Raw genomic sequence first — 17341 nt, 5'->3', positions numbered from 1 at the left:
ATCTGCCAGCTCATTTCCTTTTACTCCTATATGTGACCGTGTCCATATAAAAGTAACTAATAAACCCATCGCTTGATAAATTAATAACTGAATTCCTAATAAAAGGTCTGGTCTGTCTGCTGTCTGAATGATTATTTCTCAATGAATATAACTTAAATCTGAACATATTACACTTCTTAATGGACAAACTTCCTCAATCCATCCCGAAGCTAAAATGGTTCCAATCATCTCTCCTGTGTAAACTGAGACTCCATCAGTAATTATTTTACCTGATTTGAAATTGAATTCTGAAACAATGAATGAAACCCCATTACTGTTATTTGAGTTTTTTGATGCATCCCTATAAATTTGGACATAAATAAAAAATAAATTAATTAATTAAATGACACCAGTAAGTTGAAAGTATTTGTGATCTTCTGAGCTGAAGTTGCATTTCTCCCATTTCTACCAGTAAAGTTGATGTTGGACTTGTTCTGATGGCACCTGTACATAATCTCAAGGCTTGATACTGAATATTATCTCAGTTTTTGAGTAATGTAACTGATGCTGACACAAACACTATACTGCCATAATCAAATACAGACCGTATTAAACCTGTGTATATTAATTTCAATCATGTCCTCTCAGCTCCCCACTCACTCCCCACCAGACACCTCATTACATTTAAAACTCTCTTACATTTATCCATTACTTTTTGAATATGCACTTTACAAGTAAGTTTTTCATCTAACCATAAACTCAAAAACTTCAATTGCTTTACTTGTTCCAAATTATGATTATATATTTGCAGTTTTAAATGTTCAGACCCTTTTTTCTTTGTAAAAATAAAGTCTTCCTGTTATCTATAGAGATGTTGAATCCCAATTTAAAGAACCAGTCTTTTATTTCATTAATTGCTTCTTGAATCTTTTTAACAATAAAATGTAAAATTTTACCCCTCTTCCAGATTGCTCCATCAGCAGCAAATAAAGAAAACCTCATTTCATTCTCCAAATTTTCAAACATATCATTAATCATAATAGAAAAAAAACAAAGGACTCACTATACCTCAAAAACATTGTCCTATTCTTACTTGTATTGATCGATCTTGTAAAAAATCTTTTATCCAATAAAACATTGAACATCTAATTCCCATCTTTTCTAACTTTATTAAAAACCTTCCTTCCAGTGCGTCTCTGTTTAATGTCCGGATGGAAACTCTTAGTGTTGGATGAATGAACGTAACTGTCCACAACTATGATAAAAAGTATTATTAGACAGAAAGTTTGGAAGAACAGAGCGAAGAGCACTTTTAAATAAAGACTGATGATGAGGTGTTGATCAAAGTGATTTTTTATAATAACAGTAACTGTTTCAGGCAAAAACAAAACAATAAAAGCAGAATCACACTATTTCTCCATGGGACACAACATGAGGGCCTTCATTTCTGCCATGAAGGAGAAGTGCCTGTTGGATTTGACAGGTGTGGCGGATCTTCCAGGCTTTTTTTTTTTTTTTTGAAGGATGGATGTTTTTCATAATGGTGTTCACTTTTATTGTACTGTTTTAATGTTGTTTTAATGTCTGCTTACCAGGCAATAAACATACGAGTCTACCTTACAGTCTGGGTAAAAATATAATAAATGTACTAAAGATAAAACATTCTTCGAAAAGAAGCAAAAATAAAGATTAATTTTAGTTATTAAAAAAAATTCCTTTTAAAAACTTTTAATTTCACTTCTTTCCACAGTTTTACTTCATTTGGAATTTTATTCAGTTGAAAATTACTTTTGCATTGATCACGTTAACGGTAAATGAAAAGGAGTCAAGCAAATCATGTAAAATCCTTTCATAATTAGCTCCGTTAGAAAGATTTAAGAATGTGAGTTAGTCACTCTTTTATTTATTTATTTACTAAACTTTAAAATAAAAAAGAATTGTCTGATGGAACTTTTCCAGAATTCTTTAGTTCATTTAAATTTTCTCCATGGGTTTCCTTTAAACAAGAGTTGTTTACTGACCAGCAGGTGGCACTCCAACTACAAACTTTATTTGAACCTTTTTTTTACCTGAAGCAAAACTACACCAGAGATCAGAGAAAACTGATTGTGATAAACCTGCCATCAGACCTGGAGCTTTTACTGCAAAAGTCATTTTGGACATGTTGACAAAGAATATAGTCATCACGTTTACACTGAACAATTTATTGTCCGAGGTAACACCAAACCCACACCACGGTTTCCTGGTAATGATGCTTCCTTTTCTGCAGCCTTTAATTGTTTGGTTTCTCTTACACGATGGTAAGTTGCACACTTCCTGTTGCAACAAATCTTCTGAAAGCAGCCCTTGCTGGTAGCCACACTAAAGCAAAGTTCAGCTGCAGTTTCACATGTGTCATTCTTGATATTTATACAATTCACATCAAATCAAAATAATATGCTGCTTGAAAACCACTAGATAATAGGGTTATTCACAGAAACCTCAAACGGAGCACAATCAGTATTAATTAGAACAATAAATCATAACAAACTAACTCATATTTTTATATTTTGCATGCTGTAGTTAAAACAAAATATGTAAATGTCTTTATGTTTTGACTTTGCCTCTTTACATTTTTGTGTATGAGTGGTTCCTTGGTGAAATCTTTCACCGTTGAACAGATGGTCCTCGCCTGCCCCATGCTGCAGTGGTTGGCCTCTCTGGGGAGGCAAAAACCCGCCCATGAGCAGGCAGGTAACCCTTCGCAGGGTGAGCAATCCTGCTGGGGCTGATGGACTGAGACCTCTGCAGTGTTTTCATGGCTGATATCCGGGTTGATGTGCCTCTCATCGAGTTGTTCAAATTCAGAGATGTTGCAGAAAGTGACGGAGACCCACAGTGGCCTGATCCTGGTCTGGGAGACGGCCCACCTGGGGGACAGATTTTTGATCAAGTTCAAGAAAAGATACAAAGCGATGAAATGTAAACCTGCTGTCAGCTGTGATTACACTGTATTTTTTTGTTTTTAGTAAAGAAACAGACCTGCTGGAGAGAAGCTGAAATGGTGATCATCAGCCTCTAAACTTCGACTGTTCCTGACAGCCTGCAGGGAACGGAGGCTTGTCTGCAGAGGTGACCTTGTCCTACCAGGTGATGCTTCTGGAAAACACACAAGGTAGAGGCATATCTGATAAAAAAAAAAAAAACTCTAAAGAGACGCTTCTTTTAGGAAGCAATGGGAGCTACACTCCTACTAACATTTACAACAATTTAAATAAAACTAAAACTTCTTCTCCCCAGTGACTCACTTCAGCTCCTTCTGGGAGATCCTAAAGCATTCCCAGTTCAGAGAGGATACATAATCCCTCCAATGAGTTTTGGATCTGTTCCAAGGTCTCCTCTCAGTGGGACATGCCTGGAAAACATCCAGAGGAAGACGTTCATCCTAATCAGATGCCTGAACTACCTCAACTGACTCCTTTCAACTCAGAGCAGTGGCTCTACTTCCAGCTTCTCCAAAATGGTGTAGCTCCTCACTCTGTCCCTAAGGCTGAGCCTGGCCACCCAAAGGACAAAGCCCACTTCAGCCACTTGTATCCGAGATCTTGTTTGTATGGTCATGATCCACACCTCAAGAACATAGGTGAGGGTTGGAACGAAGACAGACCAGTAACTTGAGAGCTTCGTCTTTCAGCTCAGCTCCTTCACTTCAACAGACTGGAGCAACAGCCTTACTGCTGCAAATAAAGCCACAATCCGTTGATTCATCTCACCACTCCATCTTACCATCACTCACGAACAAGATTGCCATATATTTTAACTTCTCCACTTGAGGCAGATACACATCCCCGAACCAGAGGAAGCATTCCACCTTTTTTTGATTGAGAACCATGGTCTCAGAATTGGAGGACTTTCATTCCAGCTGTTTCACACAGAACTCCTGACCGTGTCAGTGCATGCTTAAGGTCATAGCTTGAAGACAATAAAGTATTCCCAAAAGATTTCCCCAAATGTCTGTGTGCAAATGATCAAAAACTCAACTATGTTCAAGAAGTTAAATATTTTTAGATCCAACTTGAGCTCAAAAAGCACATGTATGGGTCTATTCCTGTATGTCCTGCTGATCTCAAGCAAGTCAGACAACTTTAAAACCTGTCAAATCCCTTCATGTGCAGGCTTTAAACATACTGTTTGAGAAAGTACTACAGTGTCATAATTGTAATATAACTGTGGTCACATATGTCTGACTTGCTTCTTGTAGCACCTTCGCCATTGAAACTGTTTTCACAACTTTGTTAAGAACAGATGATGAGATCATCCAAGTCAACTACTCAAGGGGCGTTGAGACTTTAAAAGAAATTCAGTTTCTGTTCAGTCTGCTTTTGTTGTTTAGGACTATTAAAGGGTTATTTGTACTGTAGATGGGGTTCCAAGTATATGATAATAGAGTGAAAGAGAGTTGTTGTTTTAACGTAGTCTTTATGTGTTAAGTTTTGCTTTGTATTTGTATTTAAATGTGCTGCACTCTTATCTATACTTGCCAGAAACTACTGATGGAAATTAGCCAGTGGCTAAACCAGATACAGTACATCTTTTTAATTTTTACCTGCAATGCCCATAAAAAATGAAATAAACTAAATCTGAAACTTGAATAAGACTTTTTACCTGGATTCTGAGCCAATCTGAGCAGTTTGAATTGGGTGACTTGTTGGTGAAGTCTGCTCAGTTTTGGACTTTGGCAGCCCTGCTTCGATGCTGACATTGCTGAGTCGCAACAGGAAGAGCTCAGTAATGGTGGAGCAGCCTCCCAACAAGAAGAAGATGAAGATGAAGCCTTGGTTTTGTTTCCAGAAGCAAAATCATAGGTTCCTTGCATCTCTGAGTTTCCCCTGAATGGAGCAGCAGAGGGTATGGAAACATATTCCTGTCTTAAACCTGAAAAGGACACAAAAAAGTTTTTAGCCTCCAGGTACACTGCAATAATGAGAAGATACTCTTCTATACTCACTGTCTTCCTGTATTCTGGCCATAATGTGGACATCTGTGATATCCTGCAGTCTGTAGCTTGTAGTGATGGAGTTGTGGGAGAGGTTCCCCTCATTATGATCTGTGCAAATAGACAAATGGAAGTCATTCAAATTACTTTGTAAAATAATTAATCATCTACAGCCACGAAAAGCAGGTGATCCTGTCATCGCTTGTCTGTGAGTGTGTTACTTTGTTTATCTGTCTGTTAGAAGAAACAAAAAAAAACAGGACATATTTTAATGAATTACCCAAAAAACAAGAAATGAATAAACATCTGCAACTTATTAACTCTTCAGGTTAACTTAGTTCAAGATGGCCGCATGCCACAGCTAATAAACCCTTAGCAACCAAAAACATTTCTACAACACAGTCATTTTTACAGATAATGAGTTAAAATTTGTCAGAATGAGAGCCACCCCCAGTTCATACTTTGAGCACCAACAGATCTATGCAAAACCTTGGATTAAAACGTTTGCGCGCAAGGCAACGGGTGAGATGCAATCCTTCAAGGAACACTACTCTCATTGATACAGCATTAAGGTGTCAAATCTAAGCTTTGACTTACTTGGTTCATGCCAACACAGAGCAAACAGACACTTTGAGATTTGACACAGTAAAATCTTCAACATGCAGACATTTGGCAAATGAGTTGATAATCTGGGTCATGTTCCCCGTTTTCTACCAATCGCCTCTCTACTTTCTTCTTTTAAGTTTCTCATTATTATTTTCTTCACTTGAATCATCTCTTAATACACTTGAACAAACTGTGAGCTATTTTGTGCACAATCTACTGATATGACACAAGAATTGACCTATTTTAATTGTGTAACCAAAACAAATTTACAATTTCTTTTTTTTTTGCGTCATTATTCATCATTCAAGTTCCCACAAGGCTTTGGTGTTGCCATTACCTAAACTTTCAGAGTCACTGATTGATGTGCTGCCTGATGTTTCGTCCCCACTGGAGACACTGGGAGAATGATGGGAACCTGCTGCAGGCCTGTAGAAGTTGTATCTCGATCCTGACAACAATGAGAGTGGTAATAAGATAAACCCGTGACCAAACTGTCAAGCATGTCTTTTAAATTCAGTTTGCTGAATGTGTGCTGCTTTCTAACTTTGATCCAGCTTGCTCATCAGCACACGACGGGCTGCCTCCATCTCAGGGCTCGGGTTATCAAGGACGTGTCGACACCACCTGAAGGCAGACTCCTTCTCCACTAACGACTGCTTACTCTGAGGCTCGTATAACCTGTTGGTGGAAACGTCGATGACTTACACAACTTTGACTTTAGGAGAAGAACTGAAGTATTGTCCTGACCTGTTCAAAGGAGTTTCAACTTATTCTTTTAGCCTCATCTGATAACATTTAAACATCACCAGATCTCTGATGGCACCTACCAGCTCTCTTCATCCAGCATGCTGTCCTCTAAATCTAGGATCTCCACCAAGTCCAGAGCAGACTCTTCTGTCTGCGAGTCCTCACCAACCCAAAGGTCTTTTTCGCTGTTATATTTGTATAACTTGATGTCCATGTCACAGCATGGTGACTTACACCCAGACTTCAGACTATCAAGTCTCATTCTGGCATCCATGGCAAACGATCGGCCATTCTTGACTCTGGCAGGCTCAGAGTCAGTCCGGACGGTGCAGTATGGATCTGGATGTTCCTCCAGCTCTATGCTGCCAAGACGATAACGACTCACACTCACATCATACTCCATCTGTGGCTGATTACAAAAATACTGGCTCCAGTAGCTTTTCGTGTGGTCTTGGAGTTCCATTTTCTGGGTGAAATTCTCAAATCCTCCTCCTGAACCTCAAGCTCTCAGCCAGTTGTGCTGATAAACTCCTGAAAGATGTTGATCTTAAAACTATTTCGAAACCCGTGACATTACGCTTGTTTAAGTCTTTGCACACAGGAGCTGCATCTTCACCCTACCTTCTTTTGACCCAGATTTATCAAGTTGGGTTGTTAAGTACAGGCACGCAACAGATTGGATGGATTTAGAGAAGCATCATAAGCTTATGTGGATTAGAGAGTCCAGAAGTTGCAGCTAAAAGAAAGAAAAAGAGCTGCTCGACATCACACCATCATGGCTAATACTGACAGTACATATTGGTTGGCTGAGATAATGGTCAGTGGAAATACCTGCGTGGTCCATTTCTGTGCCAAAGACATGTTGTCTCTGCAGTTTTTCTTTGGTTTTCCGCTGAGCGTTTCCGGTTAACAGCTTTGAAAATACCCGAGTCATTCAACTCTCTTGACAAACTCTCATTGGTTACATACATCATCTTTAACTCGTACCCGAGTTAAACCTAAATTTTCCTATTCTTCCCACTTTAACTCAAGTGATCAGGAGCTACTTTGTTTTTAATACCACGTTAGGAGTCACTTTCTGATTCTTTTGAGGACCATGACAGTCAAAAACATGGTAGTCAAGGCTTTAAAGGGATAATCATGAAAATGTTCCCCTTTTTAAAAAACCTGACTCGATCTGTGTTTGTCTGTGTAATTTGTTACGAATTTGCCTCTTGTTTTATTGTCATGTTCTTTATTTCTGTTAGAGTTACTTCCTGTTTTGCTGTAACTGGTTTCCTCTTGTTTATTACTGTCAGTTCTACTTTCTGTCTTCCTACTATTCTTTACCCAGTCAGTTTTATACCTCCCCATGCATATTATTTTGCCCACTTTTATCCAGCACGTTTTGAATCCTGTCAATGTTTCTGGATTCTCTGCTCTGCAACGCCTCCTGTGAAGATTACCTTTATTAACATTTTCTTTAATTTCAACCTAATGAGAACATTTGCAATCTGATCTTTAAGTTCACAGACCTTTACAGTATTAAATCTACTTAAAACCAATGCTTGGTGATTTTATTGACTCAGTCTTAAAATTATAAACAGGCATAAACATTTGCTAAACTGCAAAAGCAGAGTGAAAAACCTTGATGTGGATGTTTTAGTGTGCTGTCTACATAACTGTCAATTTTCTGTCCACTGACAAGAGGATTGACTTATTGACACAGCACTACTTTTTCAAACCAATGTGTCTTATAACAGTTTTATGCCATGTTTTTTTTTTCAAATATTGAGTGAACCAAAATATAAAGTTACAAATACATTTTTACTGCTTACACAAAAGAAGAAGTAGAAGAAGAAGTAAAAAAAAACAATAACAAGTGCTTTAAATGTTCCCTGAACTTAAGTATTTAATGCACTGTGTTACATTTGACCCCCATACCCCATTCTGTATCAGAAGAGAAAAAAATGCTGATAATTCCTGTAAGTGTTGACAGATGAAGGTTTGTTGAACCTTTGACTACATCTGGGTGTGGTTAGGTGTGAAAAGAAAACACCATCAGTGAAGGCACGGCACTGAAGTATTTGTTTAATATTGTTACAATGCCTAAAATTCCTTCTACAATTATTTCTATATGTACCTCTGCTAAAGTCTGTTTGTCTAATTCTTATGTAGTGATCATAATGATCAATTAAAAATATGTACAATAATTTAAAAAATGAATTTAGCATCTGCACAAACCCTGAGATATTTTAGAAATTTGAGCTGTTTCCAGATGCCATCAATCCACTTCAGTCTTAGTTAGGCTTAGACTAGCCTTTAGCTCATTAGTCCATTGAAGGAAGAACTTAAACTGTTTCTCCAAGTTCACGAAGCTACAGAAATCCACATCAAAATGGCTGAACTATTCTTTATTTGCCTTGTAAACAAAACTATAAGTATCTCTTTTTGTTGTTTGTTTGTTTTTGGCCAAAAACTTAATATTTAGACAAACAAAGGTCAAACAATGTTCTTTGCTGCACATTATTCATTGACAAAATGATGATTTGAAGTTACCTTGTATATATTTGAGTGCATCCTGGGCCAGATGGAAACTGTCCAAGGGCCGCTTCTGGCCCTCGGGCTGTATTTTGCTCACATGTGCTGTAAAGCAGGGGTTCCCAAAGGTTAGCTTCTTGCTCCCAAAATAACAAGAGCACAGTCTTGCACCCCCAAACACCACTGGCTGAACTACGCAGATATTACTAAAATAAAAAGTAAATAAATAATATGCATATTAAAAATAGCTGAAGCTCATTTCTTTTTGCATTTTATTTTCTATATGTGACTTAGCAAAAAAATATAACAAAACTATTCTAGTAGGAATCATTTTCAACTTTTACTTAATCTTTGGAGATAAATTCAAGACTTCCAACTAAGTGTTTTGTGACCCAAAATGGGAACCAGTGCTCTGAGGGTAAATTTTGTTTCAGGCAAAATAAGGCCATGATGTAAGCCCCATGCTGTTGGTAATGTAGTTTTGTTTTTCAAAATAAAAGCAGACAGCACTGGCTCTGTTTATCACTCTTGTTGCCCCTGGTTACTCTGTTTGAACACATCCTTCCGTCGGAGCGGGAGGTGCTTCCTCCTGTCCGCGGCACCTGCGCCCTGTCTCCCCGCCCCTCACCTTCACCGCCCGCCGCGCCGCTTCCTCGTCGTCACCGCTGATGTCTCGGCTCTACCTCTCGTCGCCGACTGGCCTCGGGAACCTCGGCATCTCGGTGTCCTTCCACGAACCCCTCTCCTGCGTAAAATGTGGAGCTGAAGACCGATAATTTAACGCTGAAAACGGCCGCGTGGAAATGCAGGACAAAAGCGGCAAAACAGCAGCCGCCGGAAGCGGCGCAGCGCAGGTAAGAGACTGGGCGCTTTGTTGTGTTTTTTTGTTGTTGTTTTTTTTTAGCTCTAAAATCACGCTGCGAGGGTTTAAAATCACCCTGGGGACTAATGTATTAGCTTAAACCATTCATGGGGCTTTTGTTTTGTCGATACCGACTGTAAAAATAAAAAAGTGTCACCACTATCATCATCATCAGAGGCGGTCAGACCTGTCCGTCCACATTTATCAGAGTGGTGCGTTCACAGACACCGGCACAGACGGGAAACCTCAGCCGCCGTGGGTTTCTTAACAGATGTGTGTACACAGGCCTTTCCCAAGTTATTACAGCTGATTTGTTTCGTTGTTGGACTCGCCGGTCGAAACACGTGTCAGTCTGTTTTATTTATTTATTTTTTACAGGAAAGTGAAGCTAAAAAGAGTTTTCCATTTGTGAACATGATTCCTTATTTGATCAAAGCATCATGTTGGCTTGTTTCTCCTTTATTAGTCACTCAATCCTCAAAGCTTAACCCCATTGAATTAATTATTATTCGAATTGTGATTTAAACATAATAATCAACATGGAGATTAAACAAGTTTGAGTCGTTACCACAGAGACTTGCCCTTCCTGTTACTGAGCTGTACTAAATAATGGTAACAATAACTAATCTTTTGAGTTACATTAACTCAGTTTTGAATTGTTTACTTGATCTTTGAGTAAATAATATAAGTCTGTCATCGTTATTCCTCATAAACAACTTCTTGAAACAACCCCCCCCCCCCCCTTCATTTAATCCACCACACCCTATCTCAATCTGTCCAATTCCCTGTCTATCGTTTGTAAAACCTGTAAAATATCTCAAGTGTTCAATATTTTCGACCAAAACTTAGAAATATAATTTAAAAGTCTAAACTGAACACATCATTTAAAGTTGACTGACTGCAGTCGGCACACAAAGCAGAAGTTTTACTCTTGTTTGCGTCAAAGTTCCTCACTTCACACAAGAAAATACTTCCTCTCTTTTTTACAGATTAATATCTTACATAGTCCATTAGATAGTTAGATTATACAGAGCGTCTTTTAGCTGTAACCAACAAATCCTTGACGTTTATAGTACATAATGTATGAGTAATAATTCAATACTGTCATAGACTGTATTTTTTGGTGGTTTTAACGCTCGTCCATATTTACCATTATCAGTATTACAATGGACACTCGAACTCTGCAAAGACAGATTTGTCCAATTCGATGGACACACGGCTGGTTTAGGTGAAAGTGTCCAGGATGCTAAAAACAGCAGGAGAGTATGTGAGTGGTGATGACGCAATAAAAGCAAAATACGTAATTCAGCATTTCCTAATAATTTCAATATTTTTTGTATGTATTTTTGCAATCTGACTACTTCTGCACACTTTGTGCCATTTATCCATTTACAAATATTTACAGTTTCTTCAGAAACATTGTTCTATTTGAAAAATGCTTCAGCAGACTTGCTCTATTTTTATCTTGTCCTACTTTTAGTTTTTAGCTATAGAGCTTCTACTTTTAGTTTATAGGTAGCTTTTTGCTACTTTTAGCTTCTAACTAACTTTTAACACTTTTACTAGCTGTTTGCTACATTTAGCTAGCCTTTTACTAATTTTAGCCTTTTGCTAATTGTAGCTTTCAGTTAGCCTTATGTTATCGTTTTCTTTTAGCTAGCCTTCTGCCACCTTAAGCTCACTTTTTGTTGCTCTCAGCTAGCATTTTCTTACTATTTCTTACTATTAGGTCGCATTTCTGCGATAATATTGTTGAATATATGCAATAAATCCCCATTTTCCTCCCTCCTCTTTTCTTCTACTGTCATCATGACACTTCTAAAAGCCCTTCCGTTTTGCTTTAGCATTTAGCTTTTAGCTTTTTTGAACAAAATTCTTCTAAATCAGATGTGGGCATATTAGAGAGTGGGGATCCATCTGATTGCCAAATATATCACTGGCATCTGCTTTGTGTCTGTGAGTTATTCCAATACTTTCTGATATTGGTATTGTGCAGTGTGATATTCGGAAAATGACAATTTTCTGATGATTGTGCAGCCCTACTCAACTTGTCTAGATAAGTGGATCATTGCCAGACCTGAACTGATAACTGTACCGGCGTTTATGTCCTCTCCGAGTTCCCCCCGCTGATCAGTGCACTGTGTTTGCCTTCAAGAATTCGTCGTATCTGAACGGGCATACTGCGAGTCAGAATGGCCACCACTCAGCGACAGCAGCATCTCCAGAGCCGCAGTCTGAATCCCGAGCCCCGAGTCCCACAGTCATCCCACGGGAGCAGTGGGGTGGGAAGTACGAGTTCCTGCTCTCCTGTATTGGATACTGCGTGGGATTGGGCAACGTGTGGAGGTTTCCGTACCTCTGTTATCGCAATGGCGGAGGTGAGCAGTCCCAAAGCGTGTCCTCCTAAGTCTCAAATGAGTTTAATACCTGGGCGTGTGTCTGGAATACGCTGTTACTCTAATCTGGTCGAGTGGCTCTCTTTGCCTAACCCCTTGGGTGTGTGCTTTCCTCTTAATCAGGGTGATGCATTTGGCAGATTTAGTCCAGAGTTTTCTGTGGCAGCCCAGATCACAGAGGATTTACTAAATCTTCAAAGCAGAGACAGTGTTTTCCCTTGATTACACCTCAGACATTTGGTCTCCCTTTGCAGCTTTATGCTTTTTATGCTCAGCTCATCTGACATCAGACGTGTTGAAGCTCGATGAACAGTAAAGCTGAATAAGTTCTGTCGGAGAAGCTGTCGTTATAAGTGAACATGTCTCTACAGGCTGGTCATATGCACAGAATACTCTCGTGGATTTTTTTTTTTTTCCCCAAGCACCAATTTTTCCTCAAGCTTTCTAATCTTCGCAGGCGTGTTTCTCATCCCCTACTTCATCATGCTCTTTGTGACGGGGGTTCCTCTCTTCCTCATGGAGCTGAGCTTAGGCCAGTATGGCGCTGCTGGACCCATCACTGTGTGGAAATGCTGCCCTCTGCTTAAAGGTAATGACCTCCACTGAGCGACACAGACCTGTTGTTACACAAGCTTAAACCTCTTCATTCAGAGACAAACAGTGTGGAAACTTAATTTGCCTCTCACCTCTTTCAGATTAATCAGGCAGCAATAAAGAGTTTAACATGATAGCAGTTTTGTATGATTTCCTCCAGGAAGTGTCTGCGTCACCTTCTGTAAGAGTAGGTGACGCCGTGTTGCATGTGTCACCAGTTCGCCCGACATGTTACAATCATGTCACAATCCAGGAAACTCGCCACGAGCTGACTCACTTCTACCTGTTAGCTCACTGAGACACGTCATTTAACTAGCTCTGCAACTCCATGACTTAAATTAATTGAATAAAATAAATCTTATATATAAATAATGGTCAGAACTGTCTCAGAAGCACAAATAAATCAGGAAATACAGTGTTTTACTGTAAATGTAGCTCGTATGTTAAAGCAGAATCACCAGCAGCTCTTTTTTTTTTTGGCAGCAGTGATTTGCGAGGGGTGGCTCTTTGCAGGGATGGTCGGGGTTGATGGCTTCAGATTCTTCAAAGCTGCAGTTTTTCGGGTCAACTTGGAGTTTGAGTTTGGAGTTTGGCATTTTTTTTCCTTCCCTGACATTAACTGAAAGGTTTATCTTCTGAACCTTTTCCACCAAAACCCAGACTGGACATACATTTAAAAACACGCACACAGAAATGTCCTGACAGTTTGGATTATTTTGTAACGCTAAGTCTCCTGAATTATACAGTGTCATTTCTCAGTCGACTGCCTGTTAATTTTGCAAGAAGGTGAACATATAAAGCATAAATCTCTCAAATAAAAATAAAAATAAAACTATGCCGAAGTGTTGTATAAGGTTTTTTTCTTTCATCTTAAACTTCACAGCCCTCTGTAAAATGACCTTGCAAGCATCTTCTTACATCTTTATACCCATTTTGTTGTCTTTCTTCTGCAGGTATTGGAATCGGGATGCTGTGTGTGTCCACATTAGTGTGTCTCTACTATAACGTGATCATAGCGTGGACATTTTACTACCTGGGCAGCTCCTTTCAGAGCCCCTTGCCGTGGTCATGTGACGCTATAGCCAACGCAGCAGTCTGCGATAACGGCACCGCTACTGGGAATAGCTCCTTGGGAAAACCCCGCAGCCCCACGGAGATTTTCTGGAAGTAAGTCCTTAAGTTTGCACGGTTATTGATGCGCTTGTAATACACCTCACACTCGCTTTCCAATGTGACAAAACTAAAAGTGCACTCTGTTTTTATTTGTAACGCTCCAGAGTTAAAAGGCTTTTTTTCAGAACAAATACAAAAGGGCAAATATGGTTCAAATGAGATTTGTTTACCATGACTGAACTCTACCTGTTTTTCAGCTAAAATGACTCAGAGCTTTAAGGCAACACCTTGTGAATTGTCATATAATAGTAAATGCTTTGAATAATTTTCAATTTGCAGAGGTAACCATTAATGTAAAGTCATTTTTAAGACATTAAACATTTGTGTTATCTTAGAAACTGTCCAGAAATAATGACAATAATAACACTTTTGTATGATTTATCAAGAGAGCAGAACAGATTTATCAAAATGGTCCTAATTCTTATTTTAAACGTTCAGGAAATATTAGCTCTACATATAAATGCAGCCATTCCTTGTTTATTTAGGCTCACCTAATCAGTGTGACTGAAGGTGTTGTAATTTCTTTATGCCTGCTTGTCTTGTAGTGAGAGTGTCCTGGGTGTAGTTAACAGTGAGGGCCTCCACGACCCGGGCCCCGTGCGGTGGCCCCTGGCCCTGTGCCTTCTGGCTGCCTGGATCATTATCTTCCTCTGCATGCTCAAGGGCATCCGCAGCTCGGGCAAGGTGAATGAACGCAAAATCAGCTTCCGCCCGAGAACTTACGCTGTCTATCCCCTTGCTGCCTTATTTTGTTGGCCTAACGTGCGTCTGTCTGCGTTTTCAGGTGGTCTACGTGACGGCCACCTTCCCATACTTAGTCCTCATTGTTTTGATCATCAGAGGGGCCACGCTGGAGGGCTCACTTCAGGGCATTGCTTTCTACCTCACACCAGACTGGAGCCGCCTGGCTAACGCACAGGTAGCTCTGACGGCAGACTGTCTCACTGAAGCTTAGGAGGCGCAACGTACAAATACATATGCAGACATAAAAATATGAGGAAACAACAAGCAACATGAAAACCAAGATAAAAGCCATCAAATGATTGAAACAAATCTGCATCTGACCCCGAGTTCAGCTGGAAGAACCCAAACGACGCAGGTTTAGTGACCTAAAAATATTCAGCAGTATTTTCAGCATCACAAATCTGCATTACTTCTCTCCAGAGTTGGTCACCATGGTAACTTGTGGTCACCATGACAACTTGTGAGTTGCATTTTCACCTCTGCCTTTGACAAAGAAGCATCTTTATGACAGATGTCTCGGCAGAACTGAAGCTTAGGTTGCCAAAAGCAGAAGCTGGTTCCTCTAAAGCTTGTTCCTGTTAACTGTTGAAGATCAGGATCTAGCTTTTATTCTTGTTTTCTTTTGTAAGTGAATTTGCTCTCCGTTTATTAAAAAACCATGTTCGTATGAGTTCACGCCTGACTTTGAGCTGCAAAGGCTGTGACCACAGCTCTTTTGTGGTTCATTAAAAAATAGCTCTCAAGATGCTGCCGTAGTGTGAACTGTATTTCTGTCTGAAACACTGCAGGTGTGGAATGACGCAGCCTCGCAGATCTTTTACTCGTTAGGCATCGGCGTTGGAGGACTGCTTTCTATGGCGTCTTACAATAAGTTTGACAACAACGTCATCAGGTGAGTTTGCCGCGTTGTTTGCCTTGTTGTTTATTGTCTGAGTTTCTTTCTGTTGATCACATTATTTTATTTTATTTTTTCAGGGACACTATAATTATCACGACAGGAAACTGCTGCACTAGCTTCTTTGCAGGATTTGCCATTTTCTCCATCCTGGGTCACATGGCGTGGAGGAAGAGGGTACCTGTCGGAGAGGTGGCAGATACAGGTGTCGTGCTTCTTTTAATCCACGTGTTTTCAGTTGCACATTTTAGACATACCTTTGAACATTTCATCACTTCAATCGTGCACTCTTGCCTCCAGGTCCTGGGCTGGCCTTTGTTGCTTACCCAGAAGCCCTTGCTCTGCTGCCGGGCTCGGTGTTTTGGTCCATTTTATTCTTCCTCATGCTGTTTATGCTCGGGGTCGATACACTGGTAAGACCACAGATTGGACACAGATATTAGGCGACACATATACATAAACACATGTATGTAACTCCTCTAAATGTGTTTTGTTGCATCCCAGTTTGGCAACATGGAGGGCATCACAACAGCTGTGCTGGACGAGTTTCCAAACCTGAGGAGAAACTCGCTGCACAAGTCCTTATTCTTGGGCACTCTGTGCTTTTTCTTCTACCTGATGGGCCTTCTCTTAGTGACGGATGTGAGTTTGTGGTTTTAATGAATGTTATTGCGTGTGAAAACCCATTTGTGTCCGCATCTTTGTACGTTAGGATCCAAACTCACCATGCTGTGCGTGTCTTCGCAGGGAGGGATTTACTGGTTCACCCTCATTGACTCCTTCAGCACTAGTTTTGGCCTCATCATCATCACCTTATTCATGTGCCTTGGCATCTCCTTCTTCTATGGTATCCCATTTCACCCTAACCATCATGTCACACTCCTTGCAACCATGTCTCTCCACTCCCAAAAAAATATTGAAAAAATTGCAATAACAACTGGACTTCTATTCTGCAGTTGAAGACGTTTTGCTTCCCAAGACTGGAGAGTGTGGAGCTCCAAGCTTTAGGCTGCATGAGATGCTCCGTTGTGCAGCTAGATTCACATGCAGATTAAAATCACTCTCCTCTCACTGGAGAGGCATTTGGGTCTTTGTTTGTCTGGCTCACAAGAGACATGTGCTTTGGTCACATGCATGAAGGGGTGAACCTGTGTTCCAGTGGGTGGTGAGAGTCAAACAGAAGGTACTGATCTGTGTGTGTGTGTGTGTGTTTCCTTTAAACCTGAATGTTGAGGCTTCCATCTCTTTCCATTTGCACCAACCAGTCCAAAAACGGCAGCTGTTAGAAGCTTTCACCAGACACATCAGCTCTGTTGACAACAACATCAAGTTCACCAGAGAACTAGGAGAAGGACAAACACAAAAACACCATCCCTTATGTTGCTGGAGTATCGGAGAACTCAGAAGAATTTCCTCCAAACACAACATCCTGGTACATTTCAAACCCAGCAGGACTCTCAGACAGAGGCTGGTCCATCCTGAGAACAAAACACCCAAACACAAACTGAGTGGAGTGGTGTCTGCAGTTCAGAGCAGAGAGGAATGTCCAGAACTATATATTGGAGAAACCAAACGAAAGTTACGTATGTAACTACGGTTCTATGAATCCCGGATGACCGCCAGAGGGCGGTGCTGAAAGCACTGAATGTTCCCTTCGCGCATGCGCAGTTCGAGTAATAGTATCAACAGAGTCACCACTGTGACACATCGGATGATCAATCAGAGGCTATATAGCCTGACGTCATCCGAGGCTCTGTTCCTACAGAATCTTCTCGCGAACGCAAGGATTCTGAGTGACAGAGAAGCTCTGGCGGTCATCCGGGATTCATAGAACCGTAGTTACATACGTA

At 40.2% G+C, this 17341-nt stretch overlaps 2 protein-coding genes across 2 annotated transcripts in view; one reads left to right on the top strand and one right to left on the bottom strand.

Moving 5' to 3' along the window:
• Positions 1-1804: 1804 nt before the first annotated feature.
• On the bottom strand, positions 1805-8477 carry LOC108248266 (SLAIN motif-containing protein-like). The gene is made up of 7 exons (XM_017436929.3): positions 6388-8477; positions 6105-6238; positions 5898-6008; positions 4967-5065; positions 4624-4893; positions 3001-3117; positions 1805-2888 (listed from the first exon to the last, which is right to left on the bottom strand). The coding sequence occupies exons 1-7, from the start codon at positions 6768-6770 to the stop codon at positions 2626-2628; spliced, it is 1377 nt and encodes a 458-aa protein (XP_017292418.1). The 5' UTR covers positions 6771-8477; the 3' UTR covers positions 1805-2625.
• A 956-nt stretch (positions 8478-9433) lies between these two features.
• slc6a7 (solute carrier family 6 member 7) overlaps positions 9434-17341 on the top strand; it is a 27109-nt gene continuing 19201 nt past the window's right edge. The window contains exons 1-11 of the mRNA XM_017436928.3: positions 9434-9681; positions 11845-12067; positions 12543-12674; positions 13633-13846; positions 14398-14536; positions 14637-14771; positions 15385-15488; positions 15572-15696; positions 15792-15904; positions 15996-16133; positions 16239-16338. Coding sequence (XP_017292417.1) covers positions 9631-9681; positions 11845-12067; positions 12543-12674; positions 13633-13846; positions 14398-14536; positions 14637-14771; positions 15385-15488; positions 15572-15696; positions 15792-15904; positions 15996-16133; positions 16239-16338 — 1474 coding nt within the window. The 5' untranslated portion in view covers positions 9434-9630. The remainder of the gene's footprint in view (positions 9682-11844; positions 12068-12542; positions 12675-13632; positions 13847-14397; positions 14537-14636; positions 14772-15384; positions 15489-15571; positions 15697-15791; positions 15905-15995; positions 16134-16238; positions 16339-17341) is intronic.

The sequence above is a fragment of the Kryptolebias marmoratus genome, linkage group LG13 (genome assembly GCF_001649575.2).
Source record: "Kryptolebias marmoratus isolate JLee-2015 linkage group LG13, ASM164957v2, whole genome shotgun sequence".
NCBI lineage: Eukaryota > Metazoa > Chordata > Actinopteri > Cyprinodontiformes > Rivulidae > Kryptolebias > Kryptolebias marmoratus.
This window is presented reverse-complemented; position numbering and strand designations above follow the sequence as displayed.

What these genes read in the sequence shown, in the direction of transcription:
- LOC108248266 (XM_017436929.3), bottom strand. Translation starts at nt 6,770, where the DNA reads ATGGAACTCCAAGACCACACGAAAAGCTACTGGAGCCAGTATTTTTGT. An exon ending in ATGCTGGATGAAGAGAGCTG is followed by an intron (nt 6,239 to 6,387) that starts GTAGGTGCCATC and finishes TTCCACCAACAG; the next exon opens with GTTATACGAGCCTCAGAGTA. An exon ending in GATGAGCAAGCTGGATCAAA is followed by an intron (nt 6,009 to 6,104) that starts GTTAGAAAGCAG and finishes CATTGTTGTCAG; the next exon opens with GATCGAGATACAACTTCTAC.